This window comes from Octopus sinensis, linkage group LG1 (assembly GCF_006345805.1).
Source record: "Octopus sinensis linkage group LG1, ASM634580v1, whole genome shotgun sequence".
NCBI lineage: Eukaryota > Metazoa > Mollusca > Cephalopoda > Octopoda > Octopodidae > Octopus > Octopus sinensis.
Window position 1 is genome coordinate 130,060,148 of NC_042997.1, and position 26,032 is coordinate 130,086,179.

Sequence of the window (26,032 nt, forward strand, 5' to 3'; positions counted from 1 at the left end):
TCTATGTCAGAATAAATTATGATTCCTTCTTTTTGTCTGCACCATTAATAACAAATTAAGAAAGTAATTGGGAGTATAATTCCCCATAGATGAGATAGCACTACCATTTTCTTTATCATTGCTACCTCATAGCAACATTTGCAACATTTTTAAAATATGAAATAAAGCAAAAAAAAAAAATGGTTCTCATGAATTTGTCCAAAAGACTTCCATTTATATCAAAAGAATACAATTTCAGAATTTCCCAAGAGTATAGTTCCATTACCAAACTGCTGGTTCATTCAATTTTTTTTTTTGGCTTTTTACTACTTTTTGTTTTTGATAAATTGATTAGCAGAAAAAATAATTTAGGTTTCCTTCTAACATTTTTTCCATTAATTCATTAATATTTATTTGAATTTATAGACATAGCATAAATTTCAAGGTAAACAAAACTGAGTGGTTAAATAAAAATTTGAGCTTAGAATATCTGTCTGGTAAATCTTATGGTACTACTGGTTTTTGTCTTGCGGTATGATTCTCTTCTTCTTTATGCCTTTAACCCTCCAACACGGAGTATAAGCCACTTATAGTTGAATTCCATGTCGCATAATTTTTGGCTTCTGTACTTATACTCTTCCATGAATGTCCTCCTTCCTCTAGTTCCTTTTGTGTTGATCTCCACCATGAGTTCTTAAGCCTACCTCTCCTTCTATATCCATCCGGTTTCTACTGTAAAGCACTTTTTGCTACATTTGGTGTGTCTTTTCTAATTGTGCTACCAATCCACGTCCACTTTTTCTTAAATATTTGCTCCCTGGATTCTAAATGGTTAATTTTCAACCAACTGAGGAAGATATGGCCAGCTCTCTTGTCAGTCTATCTGTTATCACAGGACTGAATAAAATACAGTGGGATCTCCATAATCTATTCCATATGAGCATAATCTATTCCAGAGCCCTGTTCATTAATCAAATTTTACAATTGAAGTATATATAACTTAGGGTAATCCATTCCAAACCAAACCTAAACACCACATAAGGCATAAGATGTTTAATTTGTTCATCTATTGATAACAAATACATACATACATGTGTGTGTGTGTGTGTGTGTGTATGTTTGTGCCACATTAAAACCACTGGTGCTGGTGCCACAAAAAAAGCACACAGTACATTCTGTAAAGTAGTTAGCATTAGGAAGGGCATCCAGCCATAGAAACCAAACCAGGACAGACAATGGAGCCTGGTGCAAGCCTCCAACTGGCCAGTTTCAGTCAAACCATCCAACCTGTGCCAGCATGGAAAACAGACATAAAATGGTGATAATGATGTGTGTGTGTATCTGTGTGTATGTGCATTTTTCCCCTTTGTCTTGCATCTAGTAATCCATAATTATGATTTGAGCAAAAAATATGACAAATTCTATTATTTTTATTTATTAAAAAAAAAAAAAGAGGGCAAGCTGGCAGAATCGTTAGCACACCAGGCGAAATGCTTAACGGTATTTCGCCTGTCTTTGCATTCTGAGTTCAAATTCCGCTGAAGTCAACTTTGCCTTTCATCCTCTCAGGGTCGATAAATTAAGTACCAGTTACGTACTGGGGTTGATCTAATCGACTGGCTCTCTTCCACCAAATTTCAGGCCTTGTGCCTATAGTGGCAAGGATTATTTTCTATTTAAAATATGAAAATTTGAAAGCTCATGAAATTCATATGTGGATGTTAATTAACTATTTGTACACACTTTCCTAGTCATTTTTATGCATGCGTAGTCTACTCATGGTTTGCAGTTCAAATCTTAGCTCATTGATTGATTGAATACAATATTCGTAAAAAAAAAAAATTATTGACTCTACAATTTATTCACTTATAGCATGCTATTCATATATGCTCTCCCAACACATATATACATGAATTTGTTGTTCATGGTTGAATATGATAACAAAAAAGTATAAGTAAAATTCCTTACTGAGTGATATAGACTCATAGGGACAGTTTCCCAGTTTCCACGATGTATGTATATATTCCCCACCTGGATAGGACACTGGTCCATCGCAGGCTGAATATAGTTTTCCTCAATAAAACCAACCATTCATTATTCAATTTGCTCATTTAGAGAACTGTTCATATATGGATACTCCACTGTATTTGATTTTACATGATTAGTTGTATCATCATTAGGGGATCAGCTCAATCACATTTCAATTGAAGTCAGTCGGATTCTAACTGCTTGTCTAACTTCAACAACAAGTGAGAACTGAACTAATGAATCACGTTAAATTTCAGTGCTGCTGCTGTTTGTTTGTTTGTTTGTTTGTTGAGCAAAGCAGTCTTCATCCTAGAAGTCCGAAACGTGGTCCTTTACTATTCGTAAGACCCACAGAAGAGAAAGCAGGTCAACCCCCCCGACACCGAGAACATCGACAGATGGATGAATGCGCATCCAGGCTCAGCGGTTGCGTAGGAAGTCGGGGACAAGAAACAGGAAGAAAGAGTGAGAGAAAGTTGGGGCGAAAGAGTACAACAGGGGTCGCCACCACCCCTTGCCGGAGCCTCGTGGAGCTTTAGGTATTTTCACTCAAAAAACACACACAACGCCTGCTTTGGGAATCGAAACCGCGATCCTCCGACCGCGAGTCCGCTACCCTAACCACTGGGCCATTGCGCCTCCACTGCTACTGCTGTTTGCTACATTGTGATGTTCCTGTTTCTGTTTCCGTAAAGATAGACTTGACTGTTATTCCACAGGTAAATGCCTAACTCTGTCCAGGATCAGAATGGGACGTTTTGGGTGCAGTTGTTTGGACACTAATGATTTGGCATGGCTTACTGGACATTCAGGATGTTTTAGCAACTGTACATTTTTGCTCTAGAGGCAAACACACAATCACATGAATGCACACACAGAAATATACACATACGGACAGAAAGATTGAGGGAGAGAGATAGAAGAGAGAGAGAGAGGAGTAGAGTGAGAGACATTACAATTTATTAATTGAATTCAATTGACATATTCACTTTCTCTCTCTCCTGCCTCATATACATGAAGAGAAATATTCTCACACACATAAACAGAGTGGTGTGGTGTGGTGGGGACAACAAGACTAATATTAAATTGTTTGAAATCAAATAAGTCAGCATCGAATCAGTGACGCCAAATAAGTGAAACCAAAGCTTGTGCCAAAACGGCTCGTACCCATCCAGGATATGTTGGTTACTAGTCTTCTATCTTCTTAAATAAGCCACTCATACTTTCTGCTACATATCTTACAGGAGTTAGTTTCCAAATGATAGTGTAATATACAGCGCATCAGTGGGATGTAAGTGTAGCAACATACAGTAATGTGTACAATGTCCCCTGATTGGCTCCCTGTGCCGGCAGCACATAAAAAGCACTAGCTGAACGTGGCCGATGCCAGGAGCCCCTGACTAGTTCCTATGCTGGTGGCTCGTAAAAAGCACTATCCAAACATAATCGATGCTAGGATTTTTGTATAAAAGTGCCTTCTGATATTCCATTGTGCAAAAGTTCACTCACAGGACTTCTCATTGAACATTTACACTAAAATGGGTAACCTTTTACTAACATATACTCCCCATAACACCAATGAGCTAAAGTGATATAATTCAATGACAAGATACAGGTGTTTCTGCTACAAATATCAAGTCAGTGTTCATAGCCACTAAGAACTGGTATTAGAACAATAAATGTTAACATTTGTCGATGTGCACAAAGCTTTATCAAGCAGAAATAAATTAGAGGTGAACAAAGCAGTGCTGAATGAAATATAGGTGTGTACAATCATATTTAACATGTTAGTGTACACTGAGAGATTTGGAAAAATGGTCCAATAATGTCATTCATATCCCAATGGTGTGTTTTTCACAAACATTATTCGCAAGGAGCATATTTTCTGTTAAGACAATTTCTATGTCAGAGTTAACATGAAGATGTTAAATATGATTACATACTCCTATATTTCATTGAGCACTGCCTTGTACACTTCTAATTAATTAATTCCAGCATGACAATGCTTTGCTCACATCAGCAAAAGTACTATTTGTTGTTGTAATATAACAACAACAAAGTAATATGTTCTCATGGAAGACTGGAAACAACCAGCCTCACTTGCATGATGATGATGTTCATTTACAACCATGTTGTGATGATTAGACAACAGTGTACACACACACACACACACACTCACTCACAACAGGCTTCTTTCAGTTTCCATCAACCAAATTCACTCACAAAGTTTTGGTTGCTCAAAAAACTTGTCCAAAGTGCTGTGCTGTGGGAATGAACCCAAGACCACATGATTGGGAAGCAAGTTTCTTAACCACACAAGCATACCTACAATTTATATATAAAAACAAAAAAAAGAAAAACACTGCTGGACAATCCTACTTCTATAACAATTCTTACATATACAGAAGCCACATCAACAACTCCTCTTTGAGGCATATATTCTTTATCCCATCTTTGATGTCCCTATTATACACTATATTTCAAATTAATTATTAAATGAGGTGTCTGTTATTACATTCAATCTACTTTTACAACTCTGTTTGAATCAGAGTCAGTTTCTCTGACCTAAAGTCTCTTTCCTTCATCATAAAAAAGTCGTCTGTTCTTTCTACTGTTCTCCAAACTCCTGCATCTATTAACAGTTGTTCAGACATCTTTCATCCAATATATATATATACATATATGTTTCATCCAATAAATATATATACATATATGTTTTATTGCAAAAATACTAATAGATGTGATAACTTAAATGAATGATAGTGGAAAACACCGAGAGTTGCTTATTTTTCATCAGGGTAGCCAATGTTAGAGGCACTGAAAATTTTGTGATGGACGGCACTGAGAGTCCAGTACCTGAGGTTCTATGGCTCTTTAGAAGAACCTGCTTAAGCATCTACCATGGAGGTATGTTGGTCTAATCAGACAATTAGTCCTTCAACTAGTAGGACTAGCCCAACAAGTTGGTGCCACTCATGATAAGGGTGGGGTCCAATACAAAGCCCAACTATCAGCAGCAATACCCCTCTACCCAATACCTCACCCTCCTAACACAGCCTACTGTTTAGTCAGCAAGAATGAAATTACTGTTTTACAGAATTATCTAGACTGGGGTAGGAATAATAACATAAATGTTTGGTGATGGAGGCATCTGATGTGGTAGTGGTAGTGGTTGTATTTGATGTGGTCATGGTTGTGGTGATGGTATTTGATGCAGTCAGATACTGTCAGTGGTCATTTCATGTCAGATACTGTAGTGGACATTTCATTTTTCCCAAAGGTTTAGTCAAGAGGGCTTGGTAGTGTCCGTGAACTTTGCAGACCCACCAAGGGCTGTGCAACTACATTCAGTGTTAGTAGTGGTGGTGGTGGTGGTGGTGCAGCAACAGGACCATCAATGATTCGGCTGTTTACTTTCTAAACCGACTTTTGGTATTAACCAATCAGAACGTTTGGTGTGTGAAATATTAAAATTATCAAAAAAATCTTTCAACTTCTTCCTATTTTATGTCAGACATAACAGAGATACAGTCCAACTTTTGTGAAGAGAATGGCCTTATTTTCTTGACTGGAATGGTCTGAAAACAGCTTATATAACCACAAAACTGTGATTGTGACGTTAAATTATCTGACAGCTAAACACAAACTTCTGAGTTCAAGTTATGCATCAGTCATTATTATGATTGTAGATCTTCCATTGTTGTAAGTAGAAAAGAAAATTTTATAGCTTTTTAACTGATTAATCTATGAAGGAGGGGTACACCTATGATGCTTTTCAGAGCCTCTCAGAATGGTAGGAGGAAGTTGTTCTCAGATCAAAGACCTTCCTCAAATGCCTGCAACAAAGTGGACCCTGCTAAGGACACCCAAGGTCCAAGACATGATATTCAAGTGGGAGATGGAATTTAACAGTCCTATGGCTTGCCAGCTCCTATCAAACCATCTGACCTATGCCAGCTTGGACATTAAATGATGATGATGATTATGGATCAAATCTTCCATCCAATAACAGAAATAGGTTACCACACACTTCCATTTACCAAATTTCACTCATATGGCTTTGGTCAACCTGACACTATAGTAGAAGACTCTTGCTGAATGTGCCAGGCATTGGATTGAACCCAGTACCACATAGTTATGGAGCAAACTTTTTAACCACATCGCCATTTTACTGGCTTCACTTATTAGACTGAGACCATGATCTGAACCCAAAACTTATACAGGGCACAGGCATGGCCATGTGGTTAAGAAGTTCATCCTGCAAACTTGTGTTTCTGGGTTCAGTCCAGCTGTACAACATCTTGGGCAAATGTCTTCTATACAGCTTTGGATTGACCAATGCTTTATGACAGGAATTTTGTAGATGGAAACCCTATCATATAGCGTCGTCATCATCATCATCATTTATGGTTGGATAAGACTTGTCAGGGTGGATGTCCTTCTTGATACATCATTTTATTGTCCATTTTCCCATGCTTACTTGGATTGGATGGAGTTTGTTTATTGAGGAAGATTTTCTATGTACAGATGTATTTCCTGTCATCAACCCTTACCTAGTAATATTACCCCATGGCCAGACATGTTTCCTCAGAATATTCAAAATGAATGACATTCGTTTATAACAATTATGTAATGTTAAGACAAGGAAATACAAACACACACTCGTATGAATGCATGTGTGTATGTGAGTATGTATGTATATATATATATATATATATATATATGACAGAAGGCGGCAAGCTGGCAGTAACATTAGCATGCCAAGCAAAATACTTAGCAGTATTTCATCTGTCTTTACGTTCTGAGTTCAAATTCCACTGAGGTCGACTTTGCCTTTCATCCTTTCATGGTCGATAAATTAAGTACCAGTTGCATACTGGAGTTGAACTAATCTACTGGCACCTCCTTCCTAAAATTTTGGGCCTAGAGTAGAAAAGAATATATACATATAACAGGCTCCTTTCATTTTCCATCTACCAAATTTATTCGCTTGCTCAAGGTGCCATGCAGTAGAGCTGAACCTAAAACTGTGTGGTTGGGAAACAAACATCTTAACCACACAGCCATATCAACTCCTCAACCTAATTTGCTTTTCAAGTGAGGTACTTATTCCATGACTTCATATAAGCTACCAAGTTGTAAGACAAACATTATCACCACTTACTGAATGGTGCCAACACAGAAATACATGGATACAATTGCATTCCACAGAATGTATGTGTGTGTGAGTAGATATGGCTGTGTAGTTACAGATTTTGTTTTACAGCTGCATAAATTCTTTCCAACCCATGCCAACATGGAAAAAATGGTTCATAAAAGAAATGATGATAATGATGATGGTAGTGGTGGTATATATGTGTGTTGTTTGCTGATGTATATAAATTAATAAAGAAATGCTTTAGAATAAAAAATATCAGGGAATCAAAGGGTCTTAAAGTAAATTTAGTAAAGACCAAGGTCCTACTAAGCAAAATATCAGACAGGACCCTTCACCCTTCTAGTAAATGACCCTACTCAATATGTAGGAAGGGTGTAAGCAGAAATTCTGTTTGGTGTACTCAATGTAAGTAATGGACACACAAGAGGTGCAGTGGAATAGCAGGAAGGTTAACAGAAAAAGTAGTGTTTGTATGTGGAAGATGTATGGAAGCCATAAAGAACACAAATACATAGGAAACTGATTTTGTTAAATGTCCCAGTGGCTCTCTTATTTCTTTACTGCCCACAAGGGGCTACACTCAGAGGGGACAAACAAGGACAGACAAATGGATTAAGTTGATTATATCGACCCCAGTGCGTAACTGGTACTTATTTAATCGACCCTGAAAGGATGAAAGGCAAAGTCGACCTCGGCAGAATTTGAACATAATGGCAAAAGAAATACCTATTTCTTTACTACCCACAAGTGGCTAAACACAGAGGGGGCAAACAAGGACAGACAAACGGATTAAGTCGATTATATCGACCCCTGTGCATGACTGGTACTTATTTAATCGACCCCAAAAGGATGAAAGGCAAAGTCGATCTCAGCGGAATTTGAACTCGGAACATTACAGCAGACGAAATACGGCTACGCATTTCACCCAGCATGCTAAGGATTCTGCCAGCTTGCCGCTGTCGTCCCAATGGCTCTCTGGTAGATAACTTCAGTTACCTAGGTGACCTAATTAGCAGTGAGGAGGTTGTGCAGAAAGTGCAATTGCTAGAATAAGAATAGGATGGAGAAAGTTCAGAAGCTTTTACCTCTTTTGGCAACCAAAGGTCTCTCTATGAGTGAAGGGAAGATTGTATGATGCATGTGCATGAACTGTGATACTATATGGTAGTGAGACTTGGGCCCTGAATGGGGAGGGCATGTAAAGGCTGGAGAAGAATGAAGCTGGTATGCTCTACTGGATGTGCCATGTCAGTGTGCATGTACAGTAAAGTGCTTGTGTATTAAGAGGTATAAGAGGAATTAGATGCAGTGTGCAAGAGAGGAGACTGCATTGGTTTGATCATGTGATGCAGACAGTTGCATTAAGAAGTTCTGATCACTTTAAGTGGAGGGAAGTTGTAGAAAAGGGAGACCCAGGAAGACATGAGATGAAGTACGGAAGGTTGATCTCAAAACACTGAATCTTATGAAGAAGATGACAGAGGACCGAGATATGAACCGCATTGCTATACTCAAAAAGACATGCCCACCACATGAGAATTGAAATCCTAAACTAAGGTATTATACTCAAAAAGACATGCCCACCACAACAGAGCTGATATCCTAAAACTACGGTGCTATATAAAAAGCATCCAGTACAGTCTATGCAGTGGTTGACATTAGGAAGGGCATCAAGCTGGAGAAACCATGCTAAAACAGACTATGGAATCTGGTGTGGCCCCTAGAATTGCTGGTTTCTGTCGAGCCATCCAACCCATGCCAGCATGGAAAAATGGATGTTAAATGTTGATGATGATGATGGTATTTATTCTGTCCAAATTGCACAGATATCACCTATCATTCTCACTGCTGTAAATGGTACAAATTAGTGATTGGCCTGTTAGTAAACGAAATAATAATAATAAACTTATTGTATGGACCCATATTACAGGCTTTAATGCACTAAAAACTTTTTCCCTGAATATCTACTGTTGAAATTAGGGTGCATTTAATATGTCTCTGCATCATTTATGCCACCAGATATAGTATTTATTGGGGATGCAGCACAAGAGTCCATGAGTTATCTTTGTAAACCCTTATACATGGCTATGTACAGAAACTCACACTGCTATTATCCTCAATATCACTACACAGTATCTGAGCAAATGTCTTCCATCACAACCCTCCCTTAGTTGACCAAAGCCTTGAGAGTAAAATCGAGCGGAGGGAAACTAAATGTTAACCAATTAGTGGGACCATTCTTATTCTTGGATGATAGACTTAATCTGTTGCTCTATTCTAAAACCACCTCATGGGCCTTGGGTACCTTTAGGGGAGTCCACTCTCTTTCAAGATTTTAGGACAGGTTTCCAGTCTGAGGATACCCCATGAGTTGCAGTGTTTTACTCTCTTTTCTTTTCTCTATCTCATCTCAGAGACTAAAAAAAAAAAAAAAATCATGGGCAATGCCCTTTCCAAGAATTAAAAAAATAAACAAGTAAAAAAAAACATAAAAAATTATGATTGCGGGATCTATCAAAGATTTACAGAAAATGATTTAAACTTGGTAGAATGATCTATAGTCTAAGGAGTGGCTGTGTGGTAAGTAGCTTGCTTACCAACCACATGGTTCCGGGTTCAGTCCCACTGCGTGGCACCTTGGGCAAGTGTCTTCTATTATAGCCTCAGGCTGACCAAAGCCTTGTGAGTGGATTTGGTAGACAGAAACTGAAGGAAGCCCGTCGTATATATGTGTGTATATATATATATATATATATATATATGTGTGTGTGTGTGTGTTTGTGTGCCTGTGTTTGTCCCTCCAACATCGCTTGACAACCGATGCTGGTGTGTTCATGACCCCGTAACTTAGCAGTTTGGTAAAAGAGACCGATAGAATAAGTACTAGGCTTACAAAGTTGATTTGCTCGACTAAAGGCGGTGCTCCAGCATGGCCGCAGTCAAATGACTGAAACAAGTAAAAGAGTAACACAGAACACAAAATCCCAGCGCCACCTGGAAAGTGGGCTTACTTGATATCTAGAAAGGGAATTAATTGGAATGCACTAATACTGTGAACTAAGTATTCTAGGCGCTAGACTGAACCTGGTGCTAAATTTACATTACAAGCAGGCCCCTGGGTGTTTTTTTAATGGAGTCTATTGTATTGCAAGCATTCAGGCCAAGTCTTCAATCCAACTTCCTTCCTTACACCAAGCAGTTTCATAGGCCCTGAAAGGCATCCCTGCCCTTCTTCTTATGAGTAACCCAATAAGAAAATAAGGAGAATAAAAAAGAAAGAAGAATGACTAGTGACCGGGACCTCTGGAAATATGCTGTGCTTGAGACGACTCAGCAAGCGCAGGTGAGACCATAACCTTGTGGCCTATGCCAGGGGTGTAACCAGTGCACTTATGCGTGCCTTTCCTTCATTGGACACTAAACTCTGCTTGCGAAGACCTGTTGAGGCAATCGAAATCGAAATCAAACTCGGTGACTGGCATGCGTTGCTAGTGGAATGCTAAGAGTACCATACGAGTGAGATCGTTGCCAGAGCAACAAGCTGGCCTTCATGCCGATAGCATGTTAAAAACACCATTCGAGCATGACCGTTACCTGCATCGCCTTACTAGCACTTGTGCTGGTGGCACGTGAAAAAAAACAAAAAACATTGAAGCGAGGTCGTTGCCAGTGTCGCTGGACTGGCTCCTGTGCAGGAGGCACATAAAAAGCACCATTTGAGCGTGGCTGTTGCCAGTATCACCTAACTGGCCCTCGTGCCGGTGGCACATAAAAGCACCCACTACACTCTCAGAGTGGTTGGCGTTAGGAAGGGCATCCAGCTGTAGAAACTCTGCCAGATCGGATTGGTGCAGCCATCTGGTTCGCCAGTCCTCAGTCAAATCGTCCAACCCATGCTAGCATGGAAAGCAGACGTTAAACGATGATGATGATGATTATGAATGGGTACAACAGGAATGGCGGAATGTTTGTCCAGCTGACAGAGCAGAATTTCAGATATTCAAGAGTAAATAATATGTAATAATACTTATGAAATGAAGTAATCAGTAGAAGCTAGATCAATATACTGAATTACACCTCTATATTTAGAAGATCAATGTACTTCAGGCTGCTCACAAGATATACAGGTGATCATCTGTGACACCTGGGTAATAATATAATTAGTGTTGAGATGGTTGCAATGAAAATAGCTGAACAAAGAATAGTGAAAGAATTTCAGCAATCTGTTACTTGTGTGTCACAACAAAGGGTTTCTCTCATTGTGAAGTATACATATAAATAGTGAGATATGGCCATTGAATGTGAAAGATCTGAGGAAGTTAGAGAGAAATGAAATGATTATGACCTGTTACAAGTGCAAAGTTATTTGTAACAAAAGACAAATGGAAAAAAACAAACAAGTGAATTGTAAGGAGGGCTGAGTATTAAAAGGAATTGTTAAAGTGTGCAAGGGAAATAACTACTCTGGTAAGGATATGTTATGTGAGTGAAGGATAAGGCACGTTCATTCTTTCATTTTATGCTTGTTTTTCCATACTAGGATGGGTTACATGAATATTATTGAGGCATTGTTTTACAGTATGATGCTCTACCTCAAAAACAAAGCTGTCTGTTTTTCAAGTAAAGAATCTCTAAATCAAAATGTTTTTGAAAGCCCAGAGCTAGAAAATGCCAGCAAATTTTAAAACTTGTAATCCAGTTGGTCATGTGAAGCATACAGAATATAAACTCACAAACGAACACATGCACATATACATTGTGTGTGTGTGTGTGTGTATTCACTCACAAGTTATTTGATTGGTGTGGAGCTACAGTAGAAGATGCTTGACCAGAGGAACTGAATCAAAAGCCATCTGGTTGAAAACAAGCTTTTTAACCTCACAGCCATACCTATAATTAAGGTCTCAGTAAAAATGTGGTATACATGCTAATATTAGAGGCTACTGATGGAATAGATGGACCAAAGAAAATGTGAGAAATAGTGACACTTGATCTAAGAATGTTAAGCCTCAAAGAAGAGAGGGTGAAAGACTGAGTGACTAGTTATACACTTTATGGCTGACCCAGCTAACTCCTGCCAGCATAAAAATCATATGTTGAAATATTGATGAGGATGATGAGGAGTTGTAAATAACAATATCTACAAACTCCAACTTGTCACCTAATGATGCAAGACAATGCCTTATACTGCACTGAACTATGCCTACAATCCAGGGAACAAGAAGTCTGATATTTAAGCCAAAATTACATCTCTACATTTCACAGATATCATACTAGTGGCTTTCAACAGTTCTCAAAACGTCTACTATCACAGTTATTTAAGATAATATGAAAGACTAAATCTAAAGCTGCTCACTTCAAAAGTATGGGGTGGTTGTACCATCAATAAGCAGAGCACTCATTCCCTATGTCCAGACTGTTGCTAGAATATAGACCTAGATATAGTGATTCTGGTATTGGCATAATAGAATCAAGGTGATTTTAGTAATTAGTTGTCTCAATTGCATGTTTTACTGGAGATAATGGTTAACTTTGTATTTGGACCTCAGTGTTGTAAAACATATTCTTGCTATTTATTCCATGTTTGTTTGGATCAATTAAATTAAGTTTGTTGTAATATTGGTTATTTAAAACAGTTGGTACCTCTTACTTGCAATATCTTCATCTTGTTCAGGAATTAAAAACAATTCTGTATATGTCAGACAAGACCTAACTAGTAAAAGAGTCTTTACACAGGGAATTCCAAGACCCCCCTCTTTAGAGAAAGTACAATGCTAATAACAAATAATAATTAGTCAAGATAATTTCTGCTGTGCTACTGATACACCATAGTCAAGAATATGGTGGGATTGTAGTTTCAGAAATCAAGTGTATTAGAGTAGATTATAACCATGAAGTTCTTCTTGCATTTAATCATGTAAATTTTTAGCCCTGATGAAGTGTGTAAAAAACTCTGATATTTCTGCATAGAAAGCACCATTTTTGTGGGTTCACAACTTTCTTTAATTTGCAATAGAAATATTAAGGGCCCAAACAGCCATAAAAGGGTATCACAAACCATAGTAGCTTATAAACTCTTTATACAATTATTCCATGGCTTTCTTTGTTTAACCAAATACTGTGTTAGTGAGTGACCACATTACCTCGTTTGTTATGTTTACACACTGAGTGTAAACCACTGGCCTGTTATAAGCGCTACCTTGAATTATAGTCTTTGGTCCTATAGAAATTTTAACATTTGAGACTAGTATGCAGGAACAAAGAAATACAACTTAGTAGGAGTCCTTAATAGGATCAACAAAGGAAACACAGACCATTGAACTTATTCATCACACTAGAAGACTAAAGAGCAGAATTGATCATCATCATTATCATTGTCATCATCCACTTTTTCATGCTTGCACAGGTCAGAATTCATTAAGGCAGCTTTTCTACAGCCAGATGCCCTTCTTGTTTCCAAGCAAGGTAATGTTTCTCCATGGCCAGACATGTTTTCAGGGACAATTGGAAACAAATGATACCACTTCTATGATGATGATGATGACACTTATTTACATCTATTGCAGCTCTGGCTACAGCAGATGACATTTGCTCAAAGTACTGCAAAATGGGCACACAGTTTTGCCTGTGTCTATAGAGCTATATATCTATGCCTTTGTTAGTAAAGGACACAGTATTAAAGATTTTTTTTTAATATGAATCTTTACAGCTCTGGAGTATAAAGCAAATTAGAAAGAAATGCTTCCTCTTGGCTCAGACAAAGGCATTTTACAGGTAGGTTTTTCCACAAGAGAAATTTAACTCAGAACTGTGTCAAAGAAATACATGTCAATCTCAGAGGGTTGTTATACAAGTGGTAACTACTTAAGACTAGGAGTTACTTAGCACTAAATTTCCTGGCCATAAATATAATACAATAGTAGTGACAGAACAACTGGGTCACTGTATCTTCAGTTGGTTGTCCAATATCAAGTCAAACCAGCTATTTGTGTTCTTTAGGACTCGTTAATATGGTAACAAAAGGCAATAAAAATATAGACAGATAACAGGAACTGTTGGAAACATTTAATAACTATCTAGGAATAATGTGGTGAGTATCAAGTAAAGATATTTAATTTGGTAACACTGCCTTTAACTAAATAATAATCAGCTGCAAGTGAGCCCTGGTCCAGCAAACCTACAATCAAATGCATTCACACCATGGCTAACCTCTTTTACTTTCAGGAATACAGTATCTTGAATTACATTATCTGATGTGTCTTTTCAAGATGGTAGGATATAGTTTGAGGGAATTTTGGCTGCATCTAGTGGGTTGAACACCCACCTAGAGGCATCCAAGTAACTAGCAGAAGTTAAAACTAATATATCAGGTAATGAAGGCTATAGGGTATATCAGGTAATGAAGCCTTAACTCTGAAGTTAAGCCTACTTCCCAACCATGTGGTCTTAGGTTCAGTCCCACTGTGCAGCTCCTTAGGCAAGTGTCTTCTAATATAGCCCCAAGCTGACCAAAGCCTTATGAGTAGATTTGGTAGGTATAAACTGAAAGAAGCCTGTCATATTCATAAATATATACATGTTTGTGTGTGTGTCCTTGCCTAGACATCATGTGATGGTTGCAAATGAGCATCATCATCATATAAGCAATGTTGTTCATTTCCAGACTTCCATGACAGACATGTCTAGCTTTGGGAAAATATTACCTTGCTCGAAAACAAGTGAAGGCTGATGACAAGAAGAGCATCCAGCTAAAGAAAATCTGCCTCAATTAAATTCCATCTGACACATGCAAACATGGAAAAGTAGATACAAAAGTGATGATGATGAGTTAACATGCAAAAGAGGTGAGGTAGTTCAGATAGCTTTTTTAGGTTCTCCTCAACTGGGTTAGGTTAATTAAAGGTTAATAAAGGCTATTTAGCAGGAGACAGAAAGAAGATATTTTAACAGTGAAGTGCCAATAGCTGAAGAGTTGTTTATGTAGCAAATATATATTTTGAATATACTCTAACATGTATTGACATTAGAGAGTCTAGCACTGTTTTAGATAGATGAACATTATTCTACTCAAGGGAATATTTGAATTTTGATAGAGTTATTGACATGAAGAGGAAATCCAGTTATTGTAATGAAGCACTGGCCAAAATGAAAATGTGGTGTTAGTATGAAAGGTTAGAACAGACTCTAAGACCTAGCATTTGTTAAGATCCAGTAGTTTAATGCTTAAAGTTCATAAGGGCTAGAACTTGGGGAACTTTTTATGATAGTAAAATAGGCAGAACATGCATGGTATAATGTGTCAGAAGAGTGGTATTACATGGTAATGAGACATGAATTCTCAAGACATATTAAACTGAGTTTCTGAAGGAGAAAATATTTAAACCCTTTTGATACCAATTAGCCAGTGGGGTGGCATCATTCAAAAGCTAAAATAATGCAAAGCACACTGTGACCAGCGATGTATAACAACATTCACTAGTCTGGTCAATCACATGATTGTGATACCAATTTACCTGAAATAATCTGGTTCTTTGATACAAAACTGCCTGTTTTCAAGACAGTTCATCACTATTTTATGCAAGAACAATTTAAGTCATGTTCTCATTACAGGCATGGCTGTGTGATAAGAAGTTTGCTTCTCAACAATAAGGTCCTGAGTTCAATCCCACTGAGTGGAACCTCGGGTAAATGTTTCCTATTACAAGCACCATAGCCTACAGTAGATTTCATGACAGAAACTGAAGGAATACCATTATATGCATGTGTGTGTGTGTACATGTATATGTATGTGTGTATGTGTATACAGGTATGTGTGTGTGTACATGTATATATGTGTGTACATGTATGTGTGTGTTTGTCTTTGTGTTTGTCCTCACATCCACTCAAACGACTGGCATTGGTTTGTTTATATACCCATAACTTAGCAGTTTTGCAAAAGAGATCAGTAAAATAAGTACGAGGCTTTAAAAAGTAAGTACTGGGGGTCATTTTGTTCGACTAAATCACTTCAAGGAAGTGCCCCAGCGTGGCCACAGTCCAATGATTGAAACAAGAAAAAGATAAAAAATAAATCTCAACAGGTGCAAGAGTGGCTGTGTGATAAGAAGCTTGCTTCCCAACTACATGGTTCCAGGGGCCGATCAAAGCCTTGTGAAAGGATTTGGTAAACGGAAATAGAATGAAGCCCGTCACTGGTTGGAATTAGGAAGGGCATCCAGCTGTAGAAACTCTGCCAGATCAAGATTGTAACCTGGTGCAGCCATCTGGTTTGCCAGTCCTCAGTCAAATCGTCCAACCCATGCTAGCATGGAAAGCGGACGTTAAACGATGATGATGATGATGATATATATATATTTGTGTGTGTCTGTGTTTATCACCCTATCATCGCTTGACAACTTAGTGGTTCGGCAAAAGAGACTGATAGAATAAGTACTAGGTTTACAAAGAATAAGTCCTGGGGTCAATTTGTTCGACTGAAGGCAGTGCTCCAGCATGGCTGCAGTCTAATGACTGAAACAAGTAAAAGAATAGACATACACGTAACAAGTTATTTTGCTAAATGCAACCAAATTGTTATCAAAATGAATAGAAACATAGAGGGGAGCCTACTGCATTGGAAATATGGTTATGAGAATGTTAGAAATAGCACTGGAGAAACCTTACAAATATACATTTACTGGAAATAACTTGATTAGGAAATTGAATAATGATTGTGATGATTGGATATATGAAGAAAGCTGGATAAAATTGTACAATGATCTTGTAAAGAAGCTCCAAGAATTGAACCTCTTGTCAGTCTTCCAGTGATATTATGACACACAATGTCTATTGCAGGGGTCGGGGACAATTTAAGGATTAATTTTATTTTTATGTTTTATATATCTTTAAAGCTATGATATGGTATTTCAGTATGTTTGCATTATCACACACGTGGAAGCTCTAAAAGTGTCAAAGCTTGAATAGTTCAATCAAAAAAAAAAATCTGTTCAACAACTGAATGAATGCAAATTTTAGAAATGTCAGAATAATTAAAAACATTAAAAAGGCTTCAGTTTTCTTAATTTTGTTCTAAAAAAAAAAAAAAAACTTTCGATGTACGCGCTATTTAAAGGTAGATAACTCTGTATCATCATGATTAATAGTCTTCTTCAGAATTTCATTACTCTTCAAAAATTACGTTTGACATTTGATACAAGGTGATCGAGTTAAAAATAAAGTCTCTACGGTGGCCACTCAAGCCATTAGAAATAGCAACCAAATCCCCTTCGAATCTCAACATTTTCAAAACTGAAAGACACAGAGGATAATGTAGTCATAGGTATAATATTGGTGCAGGTTAAGAAGTTTGTTTCACTATTACATTGAGTTCAAATCCAACATACGAAATCCTTGGGCAAATATCTTCTACTATACATAACCTTGTGAGTACAATTTGGTAGATGAAAGATGTAAAGAAACCTGTTAAAGGAACCGTTTTTGTTCTTAGATGGGAGACTTAATCATAATGAATTGTCATGTCTTAACACACTCTGATTTGAATATGTTAATTGCTGCTGTTTCATCATTGTAGAACAATTTCTTCTTTCAGATGAATGCATGTTCATAAAACACTAGATTCATTATCATAGTCTGGTTTAAACTCACCACGTGGCACATTGGGTACCTTCAGTGGAGTCTTTGCTGCAAGTATTTAGAGCAGGTCTCTGATCTGAGGATAATTTCTTCCCATTAATCTCAGAGACCTGAAAAGCATCATGGGCATCTTCATGTTCCGAGTTCAAATTCCGTTGAGGCTGACTTTGCCTTTCATCCTTTTGGGGTTAATAAAATAAGTACTGACTGAGCACTGGAGTTAATGCAATCAACTTAGCCACTCCTACGTAACTGTGCCAAAATTCGAAACCAATATTACATAACATATAGCTGCCTATTACGTCTAGGTCAAAGACACACACTCTAGAAGACTTGCTTCACAAAAACATAATATGCTGATGAGTCAGATTAAAACAATAATTTCTGCACTAGTTAGCATTTAAACTAGAAACTACCAACTTATGTCATACAGTACATCTTTATCATTTACACAATACATAGAAAATACAAAGAAATACTTAATTGTACAGTCCATTCACTAATATATCCTTTGGTTCAGCTAATGCGGGAAGTTTCTCCATGGCAACTAGAATAGCAGCCAATCTCCTTCAAATCACTCCCTACCAATAAAAAAACTATTTCAATGTTTTGGTCCCTGATGCACAGTGCCTAGGGAAAAAATAAGATGGTCTTGGTTGGAATTTCTTTCATTATAGGTCTCCATTGGGTCTAAAACCAACAATATTTGGTCAAAATAATTAATTCCCAATACTAGGATTGCCATGGCACTTATTTGACCCTCTCTATAATGCTCTACTCCTCCCTCTTTTATCCTTATCACCTTAGCTCTCTCTCATCATTTTACAATATATACATAAAGGACTTTCCATTTTGAAAATGTTGAGATTCGAAGGGGATTTGGTCGCTATTTCTAATGGCTTGAATGACCACCGTAAAGACTGCATGTACTCCATATACCCTACCTATACTCCCCATTGGCCATTTGGTATCAACATACATCATTCACTTTCACCATTTATCCATCCCTTGCTATCCATGACTCTCATCCTTATCATTTCTAATTTTGGTGCCATAAAATAAACAAAATAAAATGCACCCAGTACACTCTGTAAAGTGGCTGGTGTTAGGAAGTGCATCAAGCCATAGAAACCAAGCCAAAATCAAACGTAGAAGCCAAGTGTGGTCCTTTAACCCATCTAGGTGACAGGCAACAACTCATGCTAGCAAGGCAAACAGAGGTAAAAAAACGATGATGATGTTTTTACCAGCAATACAGCAAGTCTTGGTCCTCACTAGTTCTGTATATGGGCCTGCCATTTTTCTGTTGTCATAAACCACAGCAAATTATTAACCATCCAAAACAATGTTCTCTAGCCCATAACAAGCCACATACATCACAACTAACTACTGAACACAATCCTAAGTGTTGAATTTCTAACTCCATGTAAACATTACCTGCAGTCAGTCGTCACAACTCTGAATGTTCATGGTTATGGCATGACTTGATAACCTCTCTCCATGATGGTCGGCTTTTGTCAAGTTTGTCAAGGGACATAATTCAATTATTTTAACTGGACAATACTATGACTGATCAAACCAGTTACCTAGAGGCATACTGACAACATACTAGAACATTATAATATCATTCTTCAGTTAGTCATTTAACAAACCCAAGTACAGAAAAAAAATTCCAAAATCATCAGTTTCCTGTGATACCAGCCAGTAATACATCTGAAATCAAATCTATCATACACTGGCTGAAACTACATAGTCCATACATGAGCCAAAGTAAGCCTCTGCCCAATTGTTTGACCTGCTAGAAACAGCGACCAGATCCCACTCATATCATTCTCTACCATCTTAAAGAAGGAAAGACACTTTGCATAATATATCCAAAGATGCATGCTATATGAAAAAAGTGATCATAGCAGGAACATCTTTGATCATAGGTATGGTGGATCACGACTAACCTAGGGCTAAACAAACTATTATGGTAGCTATGTTCACTGTTAGAAAACACAAGTAACTGGACAATAAAGTAAACTGAATATATTCTATTTACCAAACTAGGTACTTTATTTAAGCAGATCTATGGTGTATTTGTGAAGCCCTCCCAAATATATGAATAGCTGCTTGGACCTAAATGTAGGAATAAAATGTTGGGTGGGTTTTCTTCCTTAAAGAAACAGGGAACACAATATCAATACCTATTAATACCAAGGAGGGAAATGCTTAGCAGATGAGTTAGTTTAAATTCCTCACTCTCTTAGTCTGACTATATACTCAAAAATAAAATATTGATAAAAAGGGTTTCTTTATCAGGGCTGACCCGGAACTAAACAATGGCTTATTGTCTATCTTTACATTGGTGAGTTGCATAGCTTATAAGGTTACAACTGAATACTATCTTCATATAGTCCACCTGGGGCAAGCCAGCTTGGTGAATATCATCAATCTTCAAGTAATAACCACAGGAACTGAACTCATCATCAACCCTCGGACATTACTGTCTTGAATCTGTAGATTCACAGGGATGGTTAACTGGTTTCCATAATATATAAGCAACTGAGACCATAACATCCCCCCTCAATGGAATGCCTGTCCATGGCAGGGTTACATGTTTACAGCTGAGTGAATTAGAGCAACATAAATATTTTGCCCAAGAACACAATGCACGACCTGGTCCAGAAACTGAAACCACAATTTTGCTATCCTGAGTATAACATCCTAACCACTAGGCCATGTGCCAGCACTCATTGAATTCAACACTACAAATAGACAAAACACTTATTTTTAGTGCAGTAACCTTTTACAGTAAGGCAGACTGCACTGAGTTATCTGAGAGTGAAACAGTGTTGCCAAAGATACAGTACAGTGGTTGATTGTTGGTTACCTTATTGATTCAGCCTTGCAACTGTGACAGAGTAGAACACTTCATAAGAGTCCTCACTAACCAGCTCCTTACCTCTTTTTCTTGAACTCAAATTACAGTGGATGCAACTGTCCTCCATCCCTTCAGGGTCAATAAAATTAATACTAATATATCAGAGGCAAACTATAAGGAACTATACACTACCTTTATCTTTAGTGAAGATTACAGTATTGTTAATCTCAATCTTTAGAATAATCAGCTCAAAGTTTTTCAAAAATGGTGCTATTTTCTATTTCCATATTCCTTTGACAATATTTTGGGTAAATATCCATGTTGGGCATTTCTATTTCACACTCTGTAAATATAAAGTATTGAACAACAATGATTATCATTGAGACACTGTGAGGAAGCAGTGACTGGACTCCAGAATATTCAATGATACAATATCTATTTACCTGATATGACAGTCAACTTAACCAAAGTAACTCTTGCCAAGTTCAAGAGAGTGCTTCTAAAAGCTGTAACTATAGTAAGTCTGAAATAGAGTATAAATTAATAAAATACTCATCAAATATAAAATGCGTCTACTGCTTGTATGGAACTACACTTCTCTATAGTACATTTGTTATGAACTTTCTCATTGATTTCCACAAAGGAATATTCCAGTTGCTTAACTAATAGAACCACCTATCTATTATAGGGTATTGCTTATAAGCTTGTAAAAAATGAACTGTAGACAAGGACTTTTACTGCAGACTAGTTATAGAACTAGATGGTAGAAAAGGCACTTCTGGTGAGGTAGGTAACAAGACCTGGGCGGTAGGGGTGGGTGAATCACTCTTTTTCACATTTGTAAATGTTTGACATGCAATAAACAACAGCTCAATAACTGTCATTATTTTATGTGTAATTTAACTAAAGCTATGTTATTGTATAATAGTGCTAGTAACTAAGTATTCCAGGGACACTTGTACATTTAGCATAATTCTCAGGTCAAATCAGCATACTATATGTAACACTGAGCCTTGGAATCACACACATTGTCCATTTGACAAGCTTCTACAAAATTTCCCCCTCTATAATTTTACTGACAAGATTTTAGTCAATCCAAGACGACGGAAGAAGTTATTAGCTCAAGTTGCAATAAAGTGGAATCAAACTTAGAACCTTGTGATTGTGAAGCAAACTTCTTAACCACACAGATATGTATTGACAGCTAGGTAGAATGGAACTGCGAGAATTACATTTTGGTGATGTAGGTGACGAAATGTAAATATATTAACCTTTCAATCAGACACTTTGCCACAAAGAAAATATAACATAACAAATTTAATGTCTAAATTAGAAGTCATTAATGATATTTAGACAGGGGACTAAATTTTTATTTTGTGTTACAAATCATTTGAATGTTATCTGAAGTAAAATAGATATTTTGTTTAGTTCAGTAACATTTCACAGGCATAACACATGGCTGTCAGCAATATCCTTTCTTCTTCACAGAGGTAACTCAAACATGGATACTAAAACATCCTTATATCTTTAAAGTATAATGTTCTAAAAACTTCACTGTTAGATTTCAAAACAACAGAACAACCAATGAAATTTTACAAGCCATTTTATTTATAATTAAAAAAAGAAAGCAATTTCTTTTTTTTTTCTTTTCTTCAAGACAATTTCAAAATACAAAGTTTTTTCAGAGTTATTCCACTGGTCAAGGTGGAAATAAAAAGTCAAAAAAGATTTAAAAAATGTCAAATAAAGCTCACATCATTTATATGAAAACAAAATTGTGAGAAAGCTAAAACATAAAAGATTAATTTTGAAATGCTTATTTAGTTATTTGGTTATCATTTCAGTTTCTTTTCAGTAGTTGAACAAAATGCACGTTGCCACTTCTTTCTCTAGAAATTCTTCATTTATCGACTTGCAAATTTCCTGTTATATTTCAAGTCAATAAAAGAGGTCTGTGCTCGTTTCTCCAATATTGCCAATTCAGAAACTGTTGGAGCCAACTGAGCAACATGGCCTTTGTACATTGACCCTGTATTTTTGCGCTTCTGTCCATAAGTGACTTTACCATCAAATTCAAAGATTGGAATTTTCATGTCAGGTTGCACTTTATCAATTGTGATGTCCAAATGTTCTTGAATATCATTCAACAGTTTAGGTTCATCATACCAAATACAACAGCCCCCCCTGTCAGTCAAATTGGTGTTATAGCATCCTTTACCACGAGATGAACAGTTGGAATGGTACCAGACTTTCTCCTTTTTCACTGCAACCAGTGAAACAGCCAAACCCATCCTTTCAGCACGACCAACACGACCAATACGGTGAATGTAGTTCTGTTTTTCATCAGGTAGAGTAACATTGATGACAAAAGGCAGACCAGTTACATCAATACCTCGAGCTGCTACATCGGTACAAATGAGAAATCGAACCTTTCTGTCTTTAAATTTTTGTAGATTAGCCTTACGTTCAGGAGGTTTTCGATCACTGTGAAGACAAACACAGGAATATTTACCTCTTCCCCGTTCCATTAAGTATTTCTCCATGTTATCACAATCCAACTTTGTTCGGCAGAAAATCAGTCCATGATCTATATTATGCTCATCAATGGCATTTATGGTGTATTCTCCTTTGAGGATTTTCACAGCTTCAGACATCATCTCAGGAGAAAACAGATTGCCGTGATTATCTTTATAATGAACACCATCAGTTTGAACATGGTGTTTCAGAGTTTTCCACTGAGTATCAACAGTTGGATCAACCTCACACACAACATGGTGCACAGTCTCGGGGACAGAATCTTGACCCTTTAAATCAATCCAGGTGGGGAAATACATGATTCTCTCGGCCATTTTCTTCACATCAAATGAATGCAAAGTAGCAGAACAGACGACCATTTGTAAACGATTTCCATCATTAGTTACTTTAGGAATCTGTTGATGCAGACGGTTGATTAAATCTCCATAGCCTTGAGAGAGCAGACCATCAGCTTCATCAAGCACAAAGAAACGCACTTGATGTAAAGCTAGCTTCCCAGTTGAAATCAAGTCGTCCATACGACCTGGCGTTCCTACGACAATATCAATTCCTTGCTCCAACTTATCACACTGTTCTTTTGAACTAACACCTCCAATAATTAAAAGTTCTCGGATGTTAGGCTCTGCTAAATGTATTTTGAACTTACAAATTTGGGAAAAAGTTTGTTCAGCTAATTCCCTTGAAGGCTCAATAATGATAGCTTGGGGTGCATTAGGTGCAGGTTTGTGGGTATTTCCACCAGACTCTATCTTGGAAACAAAAATAGAATCTTTCGGTGCTTTAAACAAAGAGGTCCAACTTTTATCTGGTGGATATTTAAAAGCATTTTCACCAAAATTTATATCCATTTCTGCATTTTTCAAAACAAGAGCTGCAAAGAATTTCTCATTTCTTAATGGACCTGGAATATCATAAGCTTTACCAAGATCAATCCCATTTTTTGACCATTTAATCAGTCCTTTCTCCAGATCTAAGTAACACCCAATAACATCGTTAATACCAAAAGATTCCCCATATGAATCAAACTGTCTGTTATAAGACTTCTTGCCGGTTCCACCAAACCCGAATCCATTTTTATCAGTACCAAGATCAAGGGTAGCTTTGTTTGTCGACCAACCCACACGACAGAGGCCCTCGTCTGTTACAGTAGCTTCATAAAAATAACGTCCACTCTTGCCCAAAACAGCTTTGTTGGAGCGAACCCCGTGCCAGCCAGAGGGGTCTCTAGCCTGACATAAATGACCCTCGGGGTCAATAGCCATGGCATCGCTCCGGTCGAAGACGTTCATTTTCCAATTTTTTGATACATCACCAGTCTTTACTATAGTTTTGCCTTTACCTTTACCTTCAGCTTGATCTTTCAAAGACTCGTGGACAATCTGTATGATGGGTAAACAGAAGGCTCCAGTCTTGCCGCTTCCAGTCTCAGCCGCCATCAGCACATCTCCTCCTCCAAGAATCATTGGGATGGCTTCAGATTGCACGTCTGTCGGTAACATCCAGTCCATCTCTTCAACAGCCTTGCCTAATTCAGGCATTACTCCCATCTCTTCGAAAGCAGTCATGATGCAATAATATCAATGTATCAACTACAATGATAACGTTCACACGACTCCGGCAAACCACAATGTCTGAACAGGAAGCCGATAAAAATTCTACGTGCACATTAGTCACGCACAGAATATATTCTCACATACTTACCGAAATATTTTTCTGAACGAAACTATTAGAGTCTCTTCTCGATATAACACCTACTTCTATTTTTATATAGTTTTATTTTAGAATGTTTAACTTATTTTTATTTAAAATCATAAGAGAAATGACCTTTGGCATCAATTCAGTGCCCTATTATTATACCAATTACTAACGTTATCCCAAACATGAAAGCGTTATGTTCTTCACAATGTATAATATGAAGGAATTGGCTTTACTGGAATGACACGTCGTGTAATAATCGGAGACTTAGTAATGTTAAATTGTTGTTGTTGATAAAGTTGGAGGGCAACTATGTCTATCAGGTGGAGTATTGAACAAAATGTGAAAGATCTTAAAGATCTTCAGGTTTGTTAAAAACATGAAATATTTCGTTTACTATTTTGTCTGCAGTATCATTTATCTTCCATCCACATCATCTTTTAAATATTTATACATATTCACGTTTAGATAGCACGTATTTATGTATGTTTACATCGATAGGATAATGTCTGTGTACATCAAAATGTATGTTCAACTCGGAAGGTTTATTTGAAGTACATTCATGTAAAATCAGTACAGTTGCAATATAACAAATGTTTTATCTTGTGTTTATTTGTTAAAGAAACTAGTTAACACCATTTATGCTCTTATTACTGCCCGCACTAATACGAATCAAAGAGGGAACGGCTGTACTGTTGCTAGAAATAGCAGCCAAGGCTCTCTCAAATCACTCCCCCTTGACTTTCAAAATAGAAAGATAAGTTAGGTATAGTTCTGATACATTATACTTTTAAAATGATAGGATAATAAAGGCTCCCTGGCTTTTCATCATATGTATATTTCATCGTGACTGGGTTGAGGCTATGCAACATCAATTACTCACTAACGTCTGGTATTTACATTTCACTGTCGTTACATGAGGAGAAATATGTCAATAGTTCGGGTTACCTGAAAGATACGACGGCAAGACTCCCCAATCTATATCTGTTAGACATGTAACAACTAATTACAAGTGTAATTAATTATCATATTACATTGTTGTTAATATAATAAGCCAGTATGGCTAATGCCATGACCTTTGTTGCTTGTGTGGTGCTGAACTATGTCTGCTTCTGTGACCCCCATCAATTCACAGGGGA

The 26,032-nt window shown here is 37.2% G+C and overlaps 2 protein-coding genes and 1 long non-coding RNA gene across 14 annotated transcripts in view; 1 reads left to right on the top strand and 2 right to left on the bottom strand.

The window, feature by feature from the left end:
• Positions 1–1,588: 1,588 nt before the first annotated feature.
• On the bottom strand, positions 1,589–21,187 carry LOC118764183. Its single transcript, XR_004999969.1, has 3 exons — positions 21,107–21,187; positions 20,856–21,006; positions 1,589–1,629 (listed from the first exon to the last, which is right to left on the bottom strand). It is a non-coding gene; the product is annotated as an uncharacterized LOC118764183 (long non-coding RNA).
• Positions 21,188–22,472: 1,285 nt separating this feature from the next.
• Positions 22,473–24,864, bottom strand: LOC115217479 (ATP-dependent RNA helicase DDX1). Its single transcript, XM_029787190.2, has one exon. It carries the CDS (start codon positions 24,761–24,763, stop codon positions 22,568–22,570), a length of 2,196 nt encoding a protein of 731 aa, XP_029643050.1. The 5' UTR covers positions 24,764–24,864; the 3' UTR covers positions 22,473–22,567.
• Positions 24,865–25,037: 173 nt separating this feature from the next.
• Positions 25,038–26,032, top strand: part of LOC115217488 (GATOR complex protein WDR59) — a 150,926-nt gene continuing 149,931 nt past the window's right edge. For 7 of the 12 annotated variants that reach the window (XR_004999976.1, XR_003882171.2, XM_036504592.1 and 4 more), the window contains exon 1: positions 25,038–25,259. Coding sequence is in view for 10 of the 12 variants with exons in the window: in XM_036504592.1 (XP_036360485.1) it covers positions 25,206–25,259 (54 nt within the window). In the remaining 2 variants the exon portion in view is untranslated. The remainder of the gene's footprint in view (positions 25,260–26,032) is intronic. The other 5 variants (XM_036504606.1, XM_036504621.1, XM_036504596.1 and 2 more) reach the window with 1 other exon arrangement.